At 35.8% G+C, this 22,510-nt stretch overlaps 1 protein-coding gene across 2 annotated transcripts in view; it reads left to right on the top strand.

The window, feature by feature from the left end:
* The window catches only part of LOC141551318 (histone-arginine methyltransferase CARM1-like), a 246,792-nt gene that overhangs the window by 215,295 nt on the left and 8,987 nt on the right, over window positions 1-22,510 (top strand). For both annotated transcript variants that reach the window (XM_074282826.1, XM_074282827.1), the window contains 4 exons: window positions 7,641-7,722; window positions 12,646-12,731; window positions 16,051-16,140; window positions 18,653-18,790. In XM_074282826.1, the coding sequence (XP_074138927.1) occupies window positions 7,641-7,722; window positions 12,646-12,731; window positions 16,051-16,140; window positions 18,653-18,790 (396 nt within the window). The remainder of the gene's footprint in view (window positions 1-7,640; window positions 7,723-12,645; window positions 12,732-16,050; window positions 16,141-18,652; window positions 18,791-22,510) is intronic.

Below are 22,510 nucleotides of genomic sequence, written 5' to 3'. Positions count from 1 at the left end.
CTTTTCCAAATGCAAAGTACATACAAAGCATATTACATGAGACCATTAAATTTAAGAGACTTGCCAAAGATCACGAATGTAATGTGCATTAGAGACAGAATTTGATTTCAAGTCTTCTAACTCCTTAGTCAGCATTCTTGAATGGAATTGAATTAAGTTGAATTGTATTGAATGTCATTCTGTGTTCAAAAGGTATTCAGGATGGGTGGAATATAGAAGCTGAAAAAGGACTTTAGAAATCTGGTCCAATCTAATACCCAAAGACAGAACATGACTTGCCTAAAGTTAAACAGCTTATAAATAAGAGAGAATGGTTCTTACCCAGAAGCTTTTGTCACATAATAGAATTTTTGAAGTTTGAGGCAACTCCTAGCAAGACTTTTAAATGCTTTTCTTATAATTTCTTCCATACCAGGTCACTGTCACCAAGTACCAGATGGTGCCAGATATTGGTAACAGTTTAACAGTCTGGCTCCCTCCCACGTGAACCTGGAAATAGAGCAGTCTCAGTCAGGACTGACTACTACTTGTTTATAAACAGAATACCGAAATATTTACTCATAAACACTTAAATTAGACAATTAAAATTTAATTAACTGTATTACTAAATCTATGACCATATGGAACAAAAATACAAAATAATGGGAAGACATCTAGCTCCTAAAGGATACATTTGCCTACTTAATTGAAAGTTATCAGGTTATGATCTCCAGCAGGTTTCCACAGGCTTATGTTAATCTCTATGTAAACCTTGTATATATGTGAATAATAAAAATAGCTCACATTTACATAGGTTTAAAGTTACAATTCATATTGATACTTTCAAAAGTACTTTTCCTCAGCAGTCCAATGAAATACATAATACAAAAATTATCCTTGTTTTACAAATGAGGAAAGTGAAACTCAGAGAATTAAAATAAATTGGCCAAAATCACAATGTCATTCAACTCCTAGTGCTAACAATTTCTCTTTGTGGCCTTGGGCATCTTGTTTCATTTTTCTGAGCTTACCTTTAAGCATGTCTGTACCCTGAATTCTGTTAGTTGTCTTCACTTATCTTTTATATTGACTACAAGCCATCATCAGTATAAAGAATCCAAATGTCTGTCTTGTATAATCTAGTCCAGATATATTCCCTCTTGGACATATTAATTTAATTATCCTCCCATACTTAGAACCCAGAGGTAAATTCAAACTAGCAATTTCTTTCAATAATTCAAGTCAAGAAATATTTATTAATTTCTAACTATCTACCAGGCACAGCGCTAAGTGCTGGTGATATAAAAAAAAAAAAAAAAAAAAAAAAAAAAAACAACCTCTTCTCTGCTTTTGAAATATTGCTCCTTCAAAGCACTGGTCAAGTGTCAACTCCTCCAGGGCATCTGCTAAGATGCCCTACTAAGAAATGAACTCTTCCCTCCTGAAAATGTCTTTAAATGTCTTCGTTTCTCCCTTGATGTTATCACATTCTACTTTGTGCCACGTATATTTTAATATACGTCACATCCCTCCACCCCCTGATCAGATTTAGATTCCTGAGGGCAATCATTGCCTTTAGTGAACAATCAAATGATAAAAATAAAAATATTTAATTTAGAATTAAAAGACTTAGATTTAAGTCTCATCTCAGACACTTAGCAGTTATGTGATTTTGATAAGGTTCCTTAGCTTCTCTAACCTTTATTTTCACCTTCTATCCTATATACTAATAACACTCTTTAGGAAGGTTGTAAGAAAAGCACTGTGTAAAATATAAAGGTGTCGAGGTATAATGAGGTTAAATCACTCTTATGTGTCCCACCTCAGTTGTCTGACATTCCTTTTGAGAAATCCTTTCTTCTTTCAAGACTTAATACAAATTCACCTCTTCACATGAAGCTTTTCTAGATTCTCCCAGTTAGTAACTCTTTAAGCAAAAAATAAAGGACCAATCACTTTCAGTGTGTTATAGAGGGGATTCTTACTCCAATTCAGATGGGACTCAGTGTCATCTGAGATTCCTTCCCATGCTCACATTTAATAATTCTGTGATATGTGAGTTATTCTCTATCTTCTCATCTTTTTCAGAGAGGTTCAGATAGAAACAATTCTGGGATAGATCACTCTCCTGCTTTGATTCCTTTATATTCAGAGTTCTACAACTAATTACAGAGATTGGCTTTAAAAATCTACAAGTAGGGGATACAGTGAAAATAGACCATTGGACTGGAATCACAAAGATCCATATCTTCATCCAACACTTAGTAACTGTATAAGCCTAGGTAGGACACTTAACTTCCTTCTGCCTTTGTTTCCTCATCTGAGAAATGAGATAATAATAAGACTTACCTCCCAGAGTTGTTAAAAGCATAAAATGGGAATATTTGTAAAGCATTTTGCAAACTTAAAAAGCAGTATATAAATGCTAGTTATTATTATTATCAGTTTCTTTTTTATAGTTGAATAAAAGTATAAGAATGTAAATTTATCTTTTCTAGTCTCCCTGAAAAATTCCTTAACACACTTCCTATAGCACAGGGGACAATAATATGTACCCCATCTGATTTCCATATGATTGTAATCATATCCAGATCTCCATATACAGATAAATTTTCGTTCTGTGTAACTTGAAGATTGAATATTTGGCATGGCAAAAGATATTCAAATATTTCCCTTAAATTTTCAGAATCAATATTAAATCCAGGCAATTTTGAGCAACAGTTTTGTCTGTGATAATGGTCCTATACCAGGCATTGGTTGATCTCTCCAGATTATTTTGAAATCCATATCTATAGGACAGGGATTTGTCATCTTTTTGTCCATGAAAGACAGAGAACTTCTTTTTAATATCATTCTAGCCAGCACCTAACATTTCCTAGATTTCCCTTCTACAAACTTGAAATGATGTGTCAAATTCTCTCCACTATTTCCTTGTAAAACCTTAATAATTAAGTACAGCAGCAGTAAGAATGACTCTTCTGTAGTTTCTGATGGCAAAGACCTGTATTGAACTGTCTGCATAAGCCCTTTCCTTTCTACCAAAAAAAATTCTTCATGACTCAGCATTGTTTAACATTTCCTTGCTGATATATTATTGTTTGAGGTTATGATGACATTACCCATGAAAAATCTTTTGAATCCACTTTTTTATAGGCTTCATCTGGAAATAAAAGGATTGTTCAGTTCCATTGATCATATTTCACACCCACAGTGCCAATTATGGTTCTTGGCACACAGAAAGCTCTTTTTAACCTTGGGGAAATTATCAAAGAAATGAATCCTTTTTATAAAAAATGCCTTTAAAATGGAAGGGAAGAAGCAATAGATAAAGAGGGACCTTACGAAGCTTTGGGTTCGAGTCCTACCTACACGTTTTGGCTGTATAATTTTGGACAAGTCACAAACTCTAAGTTTAGACAACAACTGGATGAGTAGGGTACTGACCTACATTGAGGTAAGAAATTTCCGCATTGAGTAATACTAAAAAAATAATAAAATCGCAGTTCCAGGTTTCCCCCCAAAAAAGGGTAAGGGAACAGCTAAGTGGAGCACTGGAGAGAGGACCAGCCTAGAAGTCAGGAGGACCTGAGTTCAAAAGTGGTCTCAGAAACTTAACACTTCCTGGCTGTGTGACCCTGGGCAAAACACTTAACCCCAATTGCCTTAGGGGAAAAAAAAAGGTAAGGAAGAATAGATCTGCTATGGACTTTTACAATCATTTGTATTAATTAAACAAAAGAAAGAAAAGAATACAGCAAAAACCTTTTTTTCTGGAATCTTGGTTTTGCCCACTGAGAGAAAATAGAATTCATTAAAGGACTGTAGCTTTCAAATTCTTAGAGTAGTAGTTTTGACATTATCTTAGGCTGTACTTCATGAAGGGGGAGGGAAGAGGGAGGGAGAAGGAGAGGGAGAGAGATCAGGTCACTGTGTGCTCATGCCATTAGAATTAAAGCATGGCAACGGCAATACTGGTGATGTTACAAATGTGCAACTCCCCTGGGACCAAGAAGAGAATTGTGGGGAAAGAGCCATTGCCTGAATAGAAAGAGGGTGCCAGGAGAGCCAAGTTTCAAGTTCTTAGAAATTGTGCATCTCTGCATGAAGTACAGCCCAAGATAATCAAAGCAGATGTGAGCTGGCATTGCTCCGGGATGACTGAGACACATTTGTTGTGGGAATAAATCAGAAAAAATCCATCCTAACAGAAGTTGGGGGTAGCAGCCCTGAGTCTCATTTTATGAGGAAATATCATCATAGAATTTAAAGCTGGCAAAAAAAGATCTTAGAAATACAGATGAGGAAATTGGGGCCAGAGAGGAAAAATTCCTTGCCCAAGTAACTTTCAAAGCTACGATTTGAACCCAAGATCCTCTGACTTGAAACCAATGCTTTTCCCACTGTAATCATTTAGAAGTTACTATTTTTTCTGTGGCTTCTCCCATTGTCCATTCATCCTTATATTTGACAGGGATCTGTGATCACATCTATGAGAGTTCTTCTGGTAGTACAAATCACAACCCATTCCCCTTCCCATTCTGTGTGATTATTGTCCATGTTCTACCATAAATCCTCTCTGAATATTAAGCGTTCATATAAAAGTCTCTTCCGGTTCTGGTTCTGGATGGTCTAAATGGGCTCTTTTCCCACATTGATTCCCACAAGTGATTTCCACATTGGGAACCAGTCATTTCTATTCTATTGAGATTAAGATATTGAATTTTGTTTGCCATGGCCAATGCCTTCCAACTTTCTTCTTAGAGTATTTGTAATATGTAAATATAGAGGTTCTATATTACATATTGCCTCTCTCATTTCCAGTTCCTAAGTTATACTTTCCAATATATTTTTCACTGCCCTCACCATAATCACCTTTACATAAAATTCAGTGAATACCAAAGTTTGGAAACTCGTATCAAAATTATTCTAGAATCTCTTCACATTTAATCTTCTGCAAAAAATAAATATTAGCACATAAGCTACAGATACCTTCGTGGTTTTTCTTTGTTAATGCTCATCATACATTCTCCGAGGCAAGATAATCAATTGTAACAAAATTATTTCTTGTTGCTTTTAGACTCATAATGAAGCAATCTCCACAAATCCCTTTATTCGGTTAAGAACCGAATTTATTGTCTACTTAGCCTTCTCTTATTTAGGCTTCTAGTTTATTTCATAATAAAAATGTCAATATTAATAATACATCAATTTTTTTTCATTATTTTCACATTTAGAGTACCCCTTAATTAATTTATTGATTTCTGTATACAAAGAATTAATTACCTATTAGTCAACATATTAATAATAGAATTCTCCATACTTAACTAGGCTTCCACCATTACAATCAATCACCATTCATTTATTAGTCACCTACTAAATTCCAGGGGGCAGCTAAGTAGTACAATAATAGATAGAATGCCAGGCCTGGAAACAGGAACACTCATTTTTGTGAGTTCACATCTAATCTCAGACAGTTACTAGCTGTGTGACCCTGGGTAAATCCTTAACCTTGTTTACCTTGGTTTCCTCCTCAATTAAGTGAGCTAGAGAAGGAAATGACAAACCACTCCAAAATGGGATAATGAACGGTCCAAACACAACTGAAGAAAAAAAAAAAAAAAAAACCTCCAGGCATTAAACCAAATACTGGGGGCCCAAATGCAGGAAATAATCTCTTCCTTCAAAGTGCTTATCAAGAGAAATAACATTTTTATACACACACACACACACACACACACACACACACACACACACACAATAAATGCAGATATAATATAAACTTAATGTTCCCACAGAGACAATGGCTCCTGTTATTCTATCTTTAAGAGGGTAGATAATCTTGGGTAGGGTATCTCCCAGTTAATTGTGATATCAGAAGGAGTCTTTACTATTAGACTACTAAGTTTGAACTGCTATTTTCCTGAAGAAGACTGAAAGTTAACTGTCACCTGTAAGACTGGGTATAAACTAATCTTTAGGGAGCTCTAGATGGGAGAATTAACTGCCACCTATGAGAAGCCAGGGTGTGAAGAACTTTAAAAGCCAAACAGAAGAGTTATCTGTGATCATAAAGGTAATAGGGTGCCACTGGAATTTGTCGAATGGCAATGACTTTATGAAAATCACTTTACACATTTAGGGAAAGACTTGAGGCAGAGACACCAATTATATTGTTATAATAGTCTGTGAAAGGTGATGAGGGGTCTAAACTTGGGGATGTAGTGAATGTGAGTAGAGAATGTGAGAAATGAAAAGGAAATGGATGTGAAGGATATTGTTGAGACAGAAACAGTTATAATATTTAAAATTTTGAATAGAAAGCTAATTTTTGTAATGTTCTTCATGTCATACATTGTCAATTTTAACCTCCAGATTGACACATGCAGTGTCTTCACAGATGTATTATTTATGACAAATTTGCCAGTATTGCACCTTGTTTGCTGAACTGTAGTACCAGACAATGCTAGCTAAAAATATGCTACAAATAACAATTAAACTGAACTCTGCAAAATTTCTAGGGGCAAATCCTTTCAAAAACTAAAAGGATAAGTTTGTAGCGACAATTTAGGTTTTGTCAGGGGAGAGTCATAAAATACATCAGAGCAGAAAAGTCACATAATAGATGATAAAGGTCAAAGCATTAATATGGATGTATATACATATATACAATATGCAACATACATATATTTCTTATATATAATATATGTTGTGACTTCATAATTCTTTTAAAACCCAATTCAATATATTATTACATATTATTTTATTTATAATAGAATATGTGTGTATTGTTTTTTTAATCAGACCTTTGTTCGTATGAGAAGTGGGGTATTTACAATGTGCAGATTCCCTTCACTAATATAGCTTATTTGTAAATTATAGTCTTAAAAGTATTGTCTTGAGAAGATTAAGTAATTTCCCTTAATAACAAGCCAATGTATATTCAAAAATAAGACTTGGGAGGCAGCTAGATGGCATAGTGGATAGAGCACTGGCCCTGGAGTAGGAAGGACCTGACTTCAAATCTGGCTTCAGATACTTAATATTTACTGGCTGTGTGACCCTGGGCAAGTCACTTAACTTCAAGTGCCTCATCAATAAATAAATAAATAAGACTTAAACCTAGGTTTTTCTGACTCTCAAAAATGATACCTTATCCACTGTTGTTTCATGGTATTTGGTTACATGTCATTACATACAAGAGTGGTAATGATATATGGGTAGCTGCTTTCCTAATATGATTTAATCAGTAAGTAGTACTAGAAATCCTGCATGTCCTGAGAGATTTTCCCCATTAGCCTGCCTAAACATGTCTTTCCCCATTTTACATTATTTTTCCCAATTTCCAAAAACCCTTAACTTCAATCATGTGCAGTATTGGCAGATCTCATTGTGTTAAACCCTCAGGTAGAGCTTTCTTATGCATTCTTGGACTTCAAAGCACCAAAGGTACAAATTAACCCCGCAGATTACCAGATTAAAAAGTCATTTTTTGCCCATGTAGCCCAAAAAATTATCAGAGTTCCCTGAAAGACATTTAGAAGTTATACTGTAAATTCTGGATACAGACTGCTATTCTATTATATCCCTAGGACTTTCAGAGAGGATTAGGATACACCATGAGTCTGTCCCCTCAAAATCATACCCTGTGTTGTTCATTCTAGGTACCAGCAGAGTTTCTATGGGGTCAATCTTTCTAGCCTCCGTGGTGCAGCCTTGGATGAATACTTCAGACAGCCAATTGTTGTAAGTGTATTCTCTCTTTATGACCCTTGACATCTTTATCATAACTTTTGGAGATGGAGATGGAAAGGAAAACCATTTGTTCTAGCCCTTTTTGATAATTATTGAGACAACTAGCCTATCTCAATAATGCTGTACACATGCTCTTCCTTATATAGACAGAGAGACATATTCAAGGATGATAATAATAGCTTAAAGGTTATTTCAAAGCTATATCAGCATATAATTTGGTCCTCGTGTCCAGTGGACTGTCCATCTGCATAAAATGATATTGATTGAGACGAGAGATCCTTTTTTTTCCTCTTGAGGAATCCTAAGCTTATAGCTGTGGTTCACAGAGAGCAATTTTGTTCATTGTTCCCAATGTGGGAAATATACTTTCTTCCTTTCTTGCCTAACATTCAAATGTTATCTCCCCCAGGAAAACATTTCTGATTTCTCCACCACTCTCAGAAATGGCCTCTGCCCTATGAAACCTCATATGTTTTGCAGCTCTCTAATAGATTTTGGTGTAGTATTGTGTAATTTGGTTATTTGTGCCCGTGTCATTCGTCATAGGATTTATAGCTGAAAGATACAGTAAAGATGATCTTGCCCAACTCCATAATTTTTAAAAATATTTATATCTTTCATTTCTGCAGTACACTTCTGGAAAATTTTCCTTCTTCCCCAGTTCTAGCCTCTTAAAATTGAACTGTCTTTTGTGACAAAGAAAAAACAGTTAAGCCAAACACAATTTCCATGTATCCATTCTAAGAAGAGGATGAAATGCTCTAATTGTATGGATGGGAAAACTAAGGTTCAGAAAAAAGTGACTTGTACAAGATCGCAGAGATAGTAAGCATCACAGCTGGATTTTGAGCAGTGATCTATGCCTCCAAAGCATTGTGCCATGGCACCTACTAGATTGTAAGTTCCAAGACAGCAAGAGCTAAACATGTCTTCTCTTAACTTTGTGCTTTCCTTACTAGTCACCACTATTCTGAAGTGAGATCAAATATTAGCCTGGCAAGATTAGTCCATGGAAATGAAGTAGGGCCAACCTTCATTCATTCATTGAACAATTACTTATTGAAAGCCTAGTTAGTGTGTTCCTGAAAGGAATAGTAAGGATGGAATGAATTGAAGGATATAGAAAGTGAAGGGAAAAAAACAGTAAAGACTTTATTGCATTAAGCTGATTAAATGTGTAGCTTTAATAATGAGGTAAAGATTAAGATCCTTTTGCAATAAATTGAGAAGAGAAAGAAGGGAGTAAGAAATTTGAGGTATTCAGACTAAGCAAGCTTTTAAAAAAAAGTTTGAGTGAAAGTAAATAAAGATATGTGACAAGCAGAATGGGAAAGAAAAGTTTTTGCAAATGTAGAAACTTGGGAATATTTGTAACAAATAGAAAGAATATTGTTTGAAAAATTCAAAAATATTGAGAGATTTTTAACAGTAGAGCATGAGTCCACAGTGTGTAAGGGGTAAGCCATGAGTCAATCAGAGTTGAGTGGTCCTGTGGAGAAAAAAAGGGTAAAAGAAGAACATCTGGAGCAGAAACCTTATGGGCAGTGGATATCTATTCACTAAATATTTGCCCCTCGATAACATGTAGCATGGAAACCTGGAGTCCAGTGCCCCAGGCCTATCACTTCAAGTTGCTGAAGGACATTTGGGGAGAAACACCGAGAAATTCTACATCCAATACCAAATACCACCCTTCTAAATTCCTTCATAAACTCTGGAACAATTTCATTTTGTGAATCCTTTATCGGTCAAGTTCTTCCAAGCCAATCTGCCCACTATAGTGTTCATTCCTCAATTCTAGTAATTTTTCATTTTATCTTTGTAGCCCAAGTCATTTAATAATAGTAGTCATTTAACAAATGATTGTTGAATTGGACAGGATCCAATAGTCATGCACTTTTGCCAATACTAATGCCAATAATGTCTTTCAGCAATCTAAGGGCATATGATATCACCAATATTAGAGAAATTCCTCATGTTTCTCAGGATATGGTCCAACTAGCTGGTTCTATTAGCAGTAGTTGAACTCTGCCCCATTGATGGCCGCTCTTCCTCTGTCATGTATTCTTGTTCTCTCTTATTCTACACTATCAAGAATTGCCTAGAAGTTATCTCTTATTCCTTTCCTAATATACACTCTCCACGCATTTCATTATCAGCATCAGAAAGGAATTCCTATTGCTGTTCAGTTTTTGTGCTCTTCCATCTCTCTTTTGATTTCTTCTCTTTTATCAACAAGAATTGATTAAGTACCATGAATGCTAGGTAGACATTATAAATGAAACAATCCTGGCTCCCTTATGGTGTTCCTTCCCTTGTCCCATCACACCCTAACGATCCCATGTTGCCCAGGATCTATAAATGTGATAGAACACTCGGACCTTTGCTCTCCCTGGAGAGAATCCCTTGCTCTGACCCTTTCCCAAACCAGCCTTCCAACCCACAATTAAAACAACCTGTTCTATGCCTTATTTCTTCAATGAAGGCCTTTCTTTTTTCCAGGAAACTGATATACAATTCATGCTAAAATATTACTAACTAAGAAAAAGATTGTCTCTCATGTAACATTTGTTTAAAGTCATTTAAAAAATAAGACCCTCATTGTTCATTTAACCATGTCCTTCTGGAGGCATGCCTTAGTTAAACTGAACAATCAATTCTTAAACACAAGATACTAGGGTAAAGTGATGTGGCTCTTAGGGGTAGGAAAGAGGGCTTTTCAGTGCTTTCAAAATTCTAGTACGCAGACAGCCATGTATTTCAGCTGTATAACCTACATGGAGTTTACCAGCACCCAGTAGAAGCGGATTAGATCGGAAGCTAAACCACAGTTAAGTCAACATAAATGACAAAATGCCAGTTCTGTAATCCAAGTCAATTCACCAAAAATTTATTAAGCATGCCCTTTGTACAAGGCTCTAGGGTAGAGAAATGAAACAAAAACATCTCAGTCCTTTAGGAATTACATTATATTGAAGCAGAAATGACAGCCACAAATTTGAATTACTAATTTAATCCATTAGACTTTGTAGCCTTTTGTAAAAAATAATAATAATGATAAAGGAAAACGACTTTCACGTCTTTGTTTTTTGTCTTAGAATGCCTTTAGACTTATAAATGTCTCTCGCATTTTACTCAACATAAAACAAGATTCATTGAGCTTCACCAGAATTTCCCTGGTCAATTTCTTGACTTTGTCTCATTAAACTACTCACACTCAACACTTTTCAACTCCAATATGTTTTCCTTGGCTTCAGGGATACCCATGCCAGTTGGGAAAATTGAGGAAACAAAAACTTCTGTTGGGCAATTTTGTCTGCCACTACAAACACACAGTTCACACCAATAAGATTGTCATTTAGAGGGAGAAAAATGGATTTAGGAGAACAGGGTAACTGAGATAATTAATTTATCTTTCTTCTCCTATAAAGTATAAAAAGGTAGAGTCTGGGGAAATTCGTGTTTGCTGTGGCCTAGTATGAAGAAAAAGTTACAGGAACTTATTCTTATTATTGTTGATGTTGTTGCTATTATTGGTCATTGCTCATATTCATATAGTACTTTGGGGTTTACAAATGATTTTTTTCACACTTATCCTGTAATATATAGACAGTACAAGTATTATCTATAGTTTATATCTAAGGAAATTGAAACTTAAGTTATTACTTTTCCACACTATTAAGTCTCATGAATTCTACCTCCAAATATTTATTATATCCATCTTCTTCTTTTTCCTAACATTATTGCTCATACAAACTTTTTTCACCTTATTGTTCCAGTTCAATTTCCAAACTGAGTTGATATTCCTCCCCTTCTCATATTTTTCCTTCCATCTAAACTGGTCTATTTGCTGTTCTCCAAATTTAGCATTCCATCTCTTTTTGCCTCTGTAAATATACACAGGCTGACCCTTATGCTAGAAAGGCTATCTATTCCCCATCACCTCTACTTGTTACAGTCCCCTGGTCTTCTCTCAGAGCTCAGCTCAGATGTCATGCCCTATACGAGCTTTTTCTGATCCCTACTCCTCCCATATTATGAATATTCTCCCATATGAAATAGCTTTGTATTGTATTTGCATATATTTTGCATTTATTTAACCTGTGTGTATGTTGTTTCTATTAGTTAAAATGTAAGCTCCTTGAGGAATGAGACTTTTATTTTTGTCCTTTTATTCCCAGTAACTAGCACAGTACTTAACATATAGTAGATTTTCAATAAACACTAACTGAATTGACTATTACCTAAAAAATATTGTATCTCTTTCAAAAATAATTAGGAAATTCTACAAAGGCAATCTATCCCATTCCCCTCTTTCTTTTTAATTCTGGACCTTGTTCATTGTCTGCTTACAGTATCTCTCCAAGATACAGATATATGTACTGGTGGATGAGCTCTACAGCCTATCTGAACTTAGCTGGCATAGTTCTTGGAAAGCAAATGAAAGACCTAGAACTATAAACAAAGCTTTTCCAAAATAGTACCTATAATCTACTAGAATATTTCCTCTGGCACAGTCTTCAAAAACTTAGTCACCTCCATACCACCAGAAGTCATTGGAATAGGATTCTACAGAGGTCCATTGCATTGTCATGTTTTGTTACCCATATATGTTCATATCCCTTTACTGGAATACATGTCCCAAGAAGTCAGGTGCCATATCTTATTTAGACTTCCTATCTCCTGACAAAGTAGACACTTAATTAAATGTTTATCAAATGAATAAAAGAATGTAATTAAGTCTCTCCCATATAAGGTTTTTGTTTTGTTTTACTTAAGGATTTGAAATTGAATCTAGCTCTGGTGTGTCATAACTCCATAGTGATCAGTACTCTTTAGATGAAAATAAACATAATTTGCCTTTTCTTCAGTTTTTCTTGACAAAATGTAAACATCCATGATTATTTTCCACAGGATACATTTGATATTAGGATTTTGATGGCTCAAACAATTAAATATACTGTCAATTTTATTGAAGCCAAAGAGGAAGACTTGCACAGGTCAGTATAAATCATTGTTCCTGTTCTTTCATTGTTATAATCCTACCCCAAACCCAACATTCCCCCCCAAAAGTAAATCTGAGTATTGAATGCTACCTCACAGCCCATGGAAAAAATTAGGCTGAGGTCATAGGGTCTGATCATGCATATGTAAAGTTGGAGAAATTTTAAAAGTTGAACTGGGCTTGGTTTTATTTTGCTGGAAGGTGATAAATTTCCTATATGGTCACTCATAATTGTTTTATTTCTTTCTCCCAAGGCTAAGCAATATTATTAAACATCTTTTTAGAGGGCAAGCTAAGAGCAGAAAGGTTGTGATCTTCCCAGAGGTACACAAGAAGCAAGAGATCGGAATTCCACAGTGTAGCAAGCTGAGATATGAAATCATAGACTATAGAAATGGAAGATACCCTGGAGATCATCTCTTTTCTGTTTTGGAGGAGATAAGCCGAAAGTGGGAGAAAGTCCCAATGTATTTCAGTTTGCTTTGGAAAACTATTGCTTCCCACAAAGCACCTCATGAATACCAGGAAGTATCTCAAAAATGAGATAACTATGAAACCAATTAATAAATTGTCAAATACTATACAATTATTAGATCTGGATTATTATATTAAGTATAAAGAATTCACAGTGAATTATTTAAAGGTAAAGTTCTAACTTAAAAGTTGCTTTTATAATTTAAGATTCTATGAAGATGAAAATAACCCAATACATAATGATTTTAGTAAAAGATAAATTTTCTCTGGGTAAAAAATAAAGTAGGCAGATAGTGTGCAAACCTCTTGAATAAGTCTGTATAGTACAAGGATTCTTAATCAAGAATAGATTTTGAGGTCAGTGAACTTGGATGCAAAAAAAATTATTTCAATATAATGTTTCTGTTATGATCTTATGTATTTTATTTTATGCATTATTCCCAGAAAGGAGAAGCTTTATCCGGTGATGAACAGGATCCAGGATGCAAAAAGGGTTCAGAACCTCTGCTCTCTGAATTCTTGGGCCTCAAATCTATAGGCAGAACCAGACCTAGGACTTTTTACCACCAGAGTAAATCTTGACCATGAGTTGAACTTTTTACTTGATGAAATAATAATTAATACTGTATATTGTCATGGCACATGACAGCTTAGTAATTGCTGTCATAGACATCTTATTTTTGTATTCAATATAGCCTTCAGAAATAGTCAAGGTAAGCTGGACAAAATCAGAGTGTTATATTCAGTTCTGAGCACCTCATTTTTGGATGCATATTGAAAAACTGGAGTATGTCCAGCAGAGAATGAACAGGACGGTGAGGGGACTAAAAATTAGACAATATTGTTTAAAGAGCTGAGACTATTTAACCTGGAAAAGAAAAAACAGGGAAGATAGGTCAGTATTGTCAAGTACTTGAAGGGTTATCATGAAGGAGATAAATTAAAATCTGTCTTCCCTGGCTTCATCTGGTAAAACCAGGAGCTGCAACCAGTCACAGTGGCAGAGAAGATGATTTGGGGCAGTTAGATTCTCAGCAGCTAGAACACTGGATCTAGAATCAGGAATACCTGATTCTTAAATCCAGCCTCAGATCCTGGGCAAGTCACTTCCCTTCTGCTTCAGTTTCATTTTCTTTAAAATGGAAGTAATAATATCACTTTATTCCTAGTGTTGTTCAAAAGATCAAATAATGTATTTGTAAAGTGCTTTGCAAACCTTAAAGCACTACATAAATGCACTTGTTACTATTATTAATATTATTTAAGAAAAGACTTTCTACCATTTCAAGATAATCAGAAAATAGAATTGGCAGTCTTATTGAGTTTCCCTTCACTAGAAGTCTTCAAGTGGAGGATGGATAAATTACTCTCAAAATGAAGAGATTCCTCTTGAGAACTGGACTGGACTAGATAAACATCATTAGTCTCATTTTACACATAGAGAAACTGAGCTCTGGGTAATTATGACATGCTCAAAATCATCTGAGTTTTAAATAGTGGAATTAGTATCAGAACCTCAAGTCTTCTGATTCCAAAAGCTGTGTATTTTCCACTGTCCAACCCTGGTTCATAAATCAAGACCATTCCTGCAAAAGTCTTATGAAAAATTTCCTACCAGTTAAATCACCTTCCTGAACAAGAGAAGATTAATGATGGCATTCTGATACTGATGTTCCTCCATGGCCTTGGTTAGAGAACTAGACACACTTCTCTCATCCATCTTGTTGCTTTGGGAATATACCGCTGTTCTTGTTTTGGCCCTCAAAGAAATGGCTATCATTCTTCTTGACCATGGTGAGGGTAGATTTTCTTGATAATGATTTTACTCTCTGTATTCTCTGACTATAAAGATGAATGGGAAACTTCGTGGATTTCAGGGTTACTGTTTTGCATCAAAACAAAAGCAAGGATGAGCTGGTTTGAATTAAGCAGAGAAAAGATTGAATGTGTTCCAATTCAGAGACACTTTACTTGTATTTGGATGAGCTGAATCATATGGACCATGTATGGATAAAGGCAAAAGAACCATAGTATGTCATTGAGTCGCCATCTCCTTAAAAACCAAGGCATTACTTCAGACTTCTGACATCACAGCCTCCAAGTTTTGTGGTTATTCTAATATAATCTTCAGTGTTTTGCATGACATAATTCTATGGTCCTTTGGGGCACTTTTAATGTTAGTTCTTCTCCAACATCTGTCATTATAAGTCAGTTAATTAATCAAGGCATGCTGAAAGAGAAAGTACAAGGCTCATCACTATAGAAAAAGCAATCTAGAAATAAAAGTCAGTGGAATCTTAGCAAGTTAGCATTAATAAAATGGGAAAAGCATTGGATTGGGAATCAGAAAGTCTGGGTTCCAGTCCAGGCTCTGCCCATCGTGTGACTTAGGACAAATAACTTACCCTCTCTAGGGCTTCAAGATCTAGACCACCTCCTCACTTTCTACAGATAAAGAACCTTAGTCCTGAGCTTAGCTTGAGGATCCCTTTAAGGTATAGTTGAAGGACTATCATGAAGGAGATAAATTAAATCTGTCCTCCCTGGCTGCAGATGGTAGAATTAGGATGTCACTGATGACAGTTGCAAAGAGGAGTATTTGGGGCAGTTAGGTTTCTCAGTAGTTAGAACACTGGATCTAGAATCAGGAGGAATACCCAAGTTTAAATCCAAGTCACTTCCCCTCTGTCTGTCTCAGTTTCACCATCTTTAAAATGGGAATAATAATAGCACCCTACTCCTAAAAGTATTCTAAGGATCAGATAACTATTTGTAAAATGCTTTGTTCAAGTTTGTCTTATTTTGTGTCCTCAGAAGACTTTCTTATTCTTTTCATACAGAGTGGAAATTCCCTTCATGTTTCATATGATGCAATCTGGTCTCATCCATGGCCTGGCCTTTTGGTTTGATGTGGCATTTGTTGGATCACTGTATGTATAATAATAATAATACACATTTCTAAAATCTTTTAAGGTTTCCTGTGTGCTTTCCTCACCACACTAACCCATCAAGGTAGACAATGCAAGTATTATCTCCATTTTATAATTGAAGAAGCTTAGATTCTGAAAGTCCAGCAGTTTGCCTAAGGTCAGAGCTAGTAAGTGGCAGAGCTCAGACTTCCACCCACTCAAACTCTCAGCTCCAAGACTAGAGCAGTTGCTCTTTCAGCTCTTTTTTTTTATAGAGCTGTCAGGATGCAAAGAGCACCTCATTTGATCCTGTCATTTCTAACTTTAAAGATTAAAAGTTTTGAAAACAGTGACTTTATGATGGTTGTGATCTGGAAATGTTTCCACAGACCCACTATGCTATAATCAATTCTTTTGCCCCTTTTTCTAATATGATAGATAGGATGACATATATTGACCTTGAAGTCAAAAAAGATCTCTGTTCAAACACTGACTCTGTCACATACTAGCTTTGTGACCCTGGACAAGTCACTTCTTAGTAATTCCAGACAACTTGAGAAAACTACAGGTTGTAGAAAAGTTAGTGATTGACATTAGTGAATAATATTTTCACACCTGGAGTTCCCCATACTAATGAAATAGTAGGTCTGAATTTTCTCCCCACTTTTCCCTCCCTGGTAAATACAAACTCGATAACCTGATTTTATTTCTGACTGGCCTTAGTGCAGTCTCACATGCCTGGAAATAAAAAGTTGCTCACTCTTTTCTCCACATTCTAATGCAGAGATTCTAGTTTCCCAGGCCAAAGTTTTTAACTGCAGATGAAATGTGTATACCTACCTTAGAGGGAAGTTTTAATAAATGCCCATTCCTTTCCCCTAACTACTGCTTGTGTCAGGGTATGATGACTACTTTTTGGCTTGATATATGCTTACATCTATCTGCTTTAGGTAAGTAAGAAAGCTAGCCTCCTGGCTTAGATTGCCAGATCTTCATTTATCCTTACATGTTATGTAACCCCTCCCAGAAATTAACCCCCTCCAATTCCTCAGCCTAGGATGGAGGTAACCCTGGGTTCTCTACATCGCTGTGGTTAGCACAGGCAATTCAGTGTCATGAAAGCAAATAAAGGTTTTTCACTCTTCTTCCCTCACTTTCTCCTACCCACCTTCCCAAACTACACTTCTTCCTCTCTCTGAGCTTCCTCCCATTCTTCCTCCCAAGTATGTTGATTCTGTCAGTCCAGAATACCTATTCACACATATGCAAATATGCACACACCCCAAGAAGAGTCTGTTAAGTACATGTCTTAGCCCTATGCTCCTCCAGTTTTTAGCACAGTTATAGAACAGAAATTTCAGAGCAGGAGAGAATTCAGAAATCCTGTTCAATCTGTACCAGCAGTGGAAACTCCTTCCTGCCATCCCCAATAGTGGTTACCTAGTCTCCAATTGAAGACCTCCAGGGACTGGGAGTTTGATGCTTGCTGGAAGTTTAAAGTTATTTTCCTGTAACTTTCTAGCCACAATGTTTCCCCCTATCTCACTCTAATGCACAGATTTAATTTCCCTTGCAAGATTCCTTAATTGCTTATTAAATGTGTGCAGCTACTTATTCTAATTATTCTAATAGGGTATAGCTTTACAGTTTTGGACAGTTCTAATCATTCGTTTGAAAATCTGGCCCTTTGTGTTGGATCTGTTCTACCATCTCTGGGTACTGGGGGGAATCTGGAAGATGATGCAGCATAGTGGAAAGCGCTGAATTAGGAGAAAGAAAACCTGGCGAATCATATCATTAGGGGCTTAAAAATAATGGCACTGACCTCTTCCAGACTGTCTACCTGTCTGAACAATACTGTGGTGATCATTTTGCTCCTTGTATTACTCTAAAACTACAAGAGTTAAGGGAAGGATCATAGACTAATAGATCTAGAGTTAAAAGATCTTACAGGCCATCTAGTCTGACCCCTCACACCTCATTTTATGAAAGAGGAAGCTGAGACCCCAGAAGGTTAAGTTACTTCCCTGGTTGTGCTACTCAATACCTGACTTTTGGCAAGATGCTTCACCTTTCACTTAACCCTCTGATCTTTCTTTTAAAGTAGGGGGCTTGGGAAAGGGGCACATTTCAGCTCCAAATTTTACAACATAAAGTCCATTCATTACCAACTGGTAAATTGTACCAAAATAGTGGGCTGGATGTGGATCTCAGGCCAGTTGGTTGACCTCTGCTCTAAATCATAGAATCTTAGCTCCTTATCTCAGAGAAACTATAGAAGTCGTATGGAAGCTCTACCTCCCCATTTTACAGATGAGGAAACTGAGACCCAGAGAAGAAAACTGACTTACTCAGAGTCACACAGACAAGATTCTATGATTTAAGAATGTGAGGTCATCACTCCTATATAAAGGAAAGAGAAGTGACTCTAGGAGTCCAAACTAGAGGATTGTTGGTTTTTTCTGAGGAAACAAAGACTTTTATCAGAAGACTAGAATTCCACTGACCCTGTCTTTCTTTTGGGGTTTGACAGGGTCACGGTCTGGCTGTCCACGGCCCCAACAGAGCCCCTGACTCACTGGTATCAGGTGCGCTGCCTCCTTCAGACGCCTCTTTTTGCCAAGGAAGGGGAAACTCTCTCAGGGAAAGTGCTCTTTGTAGCCAATAAGCGGTAAGTAGTAAGCTCCAATAGGCAGCAAATTTCTGCTTTATTAACTAGGCTGTTGAGGACTGGAGGAGACACCAGGAATCAGAGAGTCCCCAAGATGACAGCCCTTGGAAGTGAGAGCTTTGGGCAGGGGCAACTGGTTTTCTATCTCCACTATGTCTGCAAAGTAGAATTTCACTCTTGGCCTGAAGGACAGAAAAGACTTCTAGGGCAGTCTTTCCCACTGCACTGAGGAAGAAGAAAGAAACATCCTACCACTTCATCATTCTTCTGCCAAATGATTTAACAAGTCTTAAAAAAAAAAAGAAAAGAAAGAAAGAGAAAGACAAAGAACAGTGCAGCTAGGTAACTGTACCTAGCCACACACCAACAAATTTAATGTAACAAAATGGATTTTCATTGCAGGGAAAAGTCATTGCTGTGACAGCACATAATTTGTTTGGCTGCTTCATTATGCTAATAGATTTAATGAAGCTTCTGCATTAATTATCTTGATTTGTCCTTTAAAAAAAATTTAGTAAACTTCTGTATTTCCACTTTGCAGTCATAATCAGAGAGTTTAATTTGATCTTTTCCCTAAGAGCATTTCCTAGGAAGGAGAGAGATTCAGCAAGGCTGGCTTTAGGTCTTTATTATTCTTCTGGGTAAGCATAAATGTGTAGAAAAAATTCCCTGCAGGATTTGTAGCTACAGACTACCTTAGTTATCAACTTGTCAAGTGCCCTCAATTGATACACAAAGAAATGAATGCCCAGAGCTGAGAAGTCATTTGTCCTAAGTCACCCCAAATCACAACATAGTATTTTTACCTTTTGTTGTTGTTTTTTGCTTTCTTGTTTTTTTCTTTCTCATTTTTTCCCCTTTTGATCTATTTTTTCTTGTGCAGCATAATAAGTGTGAGAAAATGTTTAGAATAATTGCACATGTTTGACATGTATTGGATTACCTGCTCTTTAGGGCAAGGGGGAGAGAGGGGGAGAGAGGGAGAAAAATTTGGAGCACAAGGTTTTACAATGGTAAATATTGAAAATTATCTGTGCATGTGTTTTGAACAATAAAAAGCTAATATTAAAAGTCACCCCAGACCAGAATTTGAACCCAGAGTCTTTGATTCTTGAGCTAGTATTTTTCCTACTATTCCATACTGCTTCTATAATAGCCTCAGTACTGTCACTTCTTATGTGTGTGGCTTATGAAAAATTGATTCGTTAAGCAGATAATTATTTTTCCTGTCCTTACTCTTATGAGCCAATGGATAGAATCAGGGGTATGCAGATAAATGTTTAATAACTGACTAGAAGAGTTATTTTGAGAAATAAAAACCATTTTTTAAAAAATCACCCTAAGCCAGAATTTGAACCTAGCATCTTTGACTCTTGAGCCAGTACTTTTACTACTATTCCACACTGTTTCTATAATAATCTCAGTACTGTCATTCTTATTGAGTATGACTTAGGAAAATTTGATTGATTAAGTAGATAATTATTTTTCCTCAATCTTATGAGTTAATGGATCCAGTCAAAGGTGTGCTGGTAAATGTTTAACTGTCTAGAGGAGTGAGGAATGGGAAATATTTTTAGGACTCACTTTTAAGTTTAATCTATATTGTTAACACTTTCTTAAATTCATACAGTCAACAAAGCAATAAAAACAATTCCTGATTTATAAAATTTGCCAATTTGAGGAATGTAAATGCTTATAGTGAAAATTTAAGGATTAGCTCCTTAAGTTTAGGCTGGTTTGTTCCAAGATGCCTCTGGAGATCTGTAGCTTACCAAATAATTGGTTTGTTTTATTCTGAAGTCTTAGAAGGAATTCGGTACTACTTTTTAAGTAGATAGGTGATACAATGGCTGCAGAACTAAGAGTGAAGTCAGTAAATCTTGAATTTAAAGAGTTTCAGATACTTACTAGTTATGTAACCCCAGGCAAGTCACTTTACTTCAATCTACTTCAATTTTCTCATCTATTAAACAGGAATGACAATAACAAAAAAGTCTACTTCCCAGGATCGAATTAGAGAGAATTTGTAAAGCACTGGAACAGAATAAGCATTTAATAAATGCTTATTTTTCCCCCTTTTAAAAAAATTACTCCTCTGGGGGGAGGTTGTTCTGGAATTTTTTGTTTGTTTTTTTGTTTGTTTTTTAAGCTGGTAGTGTCACTATATCTAACAAGAAAACCAAATCATGATCTTGTAGTTGAGAGTGAAGCCTTCTCCTCTGGTTCCTTCCTCCAGTTTGAAGGTATCCTTGGAATCTTTTTGCCAGGTCACAAGTTCTTACCCAGCTAGAGAATCCTCCTGTATATCTGGTGATAGACTATATTATTGTCATTTAAGGTCCAGCTTAACTAATGAGTTAGTTACTAAAAGACTATTCCCTTCAATACTTTTCTCTTTTAATTACTAAAAGACTCTTCCCTTCAATACTTTTTTTCTCTTCTAATTAGAAGAGGACTTAAGCTGGGGAGTCTGTGCTCCATGAATAGATTTCAGGGGGAATTTGGATAGAGAAAAAAAAATGCAATTTTATTTTTATAGGCTTCTAAATGAAATTTAGCATTTCTTTCAATTGTTTAAAAATATTATTCTGAGAAAGATGGATAGGTTTCATCCACTTGCACAAGGGATCTATTATACAAAATAATAATAATAATAATCTCTGCTCTAGAATTATCAATAAAAGTTGAAAGAAAACTCGGAAGCAAGTAGAGCTGTCCAAAATAGGAATAAGCTTCTTTGGAGAGAGTGGGCTCTCCCTCACTGGATGTCTTGAAGAAGAGGTTAAAAGATCACTTGTTGGGTATCCTGTAACAAGAATTCTTTCCCAAATACAGTGTAGATTAGATGGTCTTCCAACATAGAGATTCTATGATTCAGTAATGAGAACCACAATTTAAAATCTGGTTTTTCCCTTGAGCCTTGTTCAAAGCCTTTTCTTATATTTAATGATTGATATCTTAGAAAATTAATTTTTTTCTGATCTGAGTCATGTTTCTAACTTGAGAAAAAGAAACTAATTTTAACTCATTTTAAGCCTCTCATGATTTCCACCTTTTTCATTTGTATAAAAGAACTATCTGGATTCTAAAGTATTTTTTAGAAAGGTTTCTAAGAATAGTCTTAGTAACAATTACATTTCTGTGGTGTCTTATAGTTTACAAAATGCTTTATTCACAATAACTCTGTTAAATAGGTAATATAAGCACTACTATTGCCCTCATCATATAGAAGAGAAACTGAGCCTGAGGGAAGTAAAATGATTTGTCCATAATTGGGTATCTAGCAAATATTCCTTCCAACTCTTAATCCTATCACTCTAAATTGCAAAGATAGCTTTTTGATTAATAATTTTCTGTCCCAAAGTGGAATCACCTGTCTCAGAAAAAAAATCACTCCCTATCACTGAAGTTTTTCAAACATAGCTTGACTGAATACAACTGGCAGTGTTGCTGAGGAGATTCCAATTCAAGTACCAGTTAATTGGATGGCACCTGGGATCTCTTCCAAGATTGAGATTTTATGATTCTATAAATAATACAAATAAGATAAATAAAAAAGAGTGAGGGTGATAGAAAACCTCAGTTCAAGTTCTGACTCTTCTTTCATTTGACTTGGAACAAGTCACCCTATATTTTTCTTACCTTTAAGATGATGAAGAGGGAGATTAACTCTTTGATTTAGTGTTATCAGTATGAGACTTATGCCACAAAGAGAACAAT

This window comes from Sminthopsis crassicaudata, chromosome 1 (genome assembly GCF_048593235.1).
Source record: "Sminthopsis crassicaudata isolate SCR6 chromosome 1, ASM4859323v1, whole genome shotgun sequence".
In the NCBI taxonomy this organism is placed as follows: Eukaryota; Metazoa; Chordata; class Mammalia; order Dasyuromorphia; family Dasyuridae; genus Sminthopsis; species Sminthopsis crassicaudata.
Note: the sequence above shows the minus strand (reverse complement) of the source record. Positions and strands in the feature narration are given on the sequence as shown.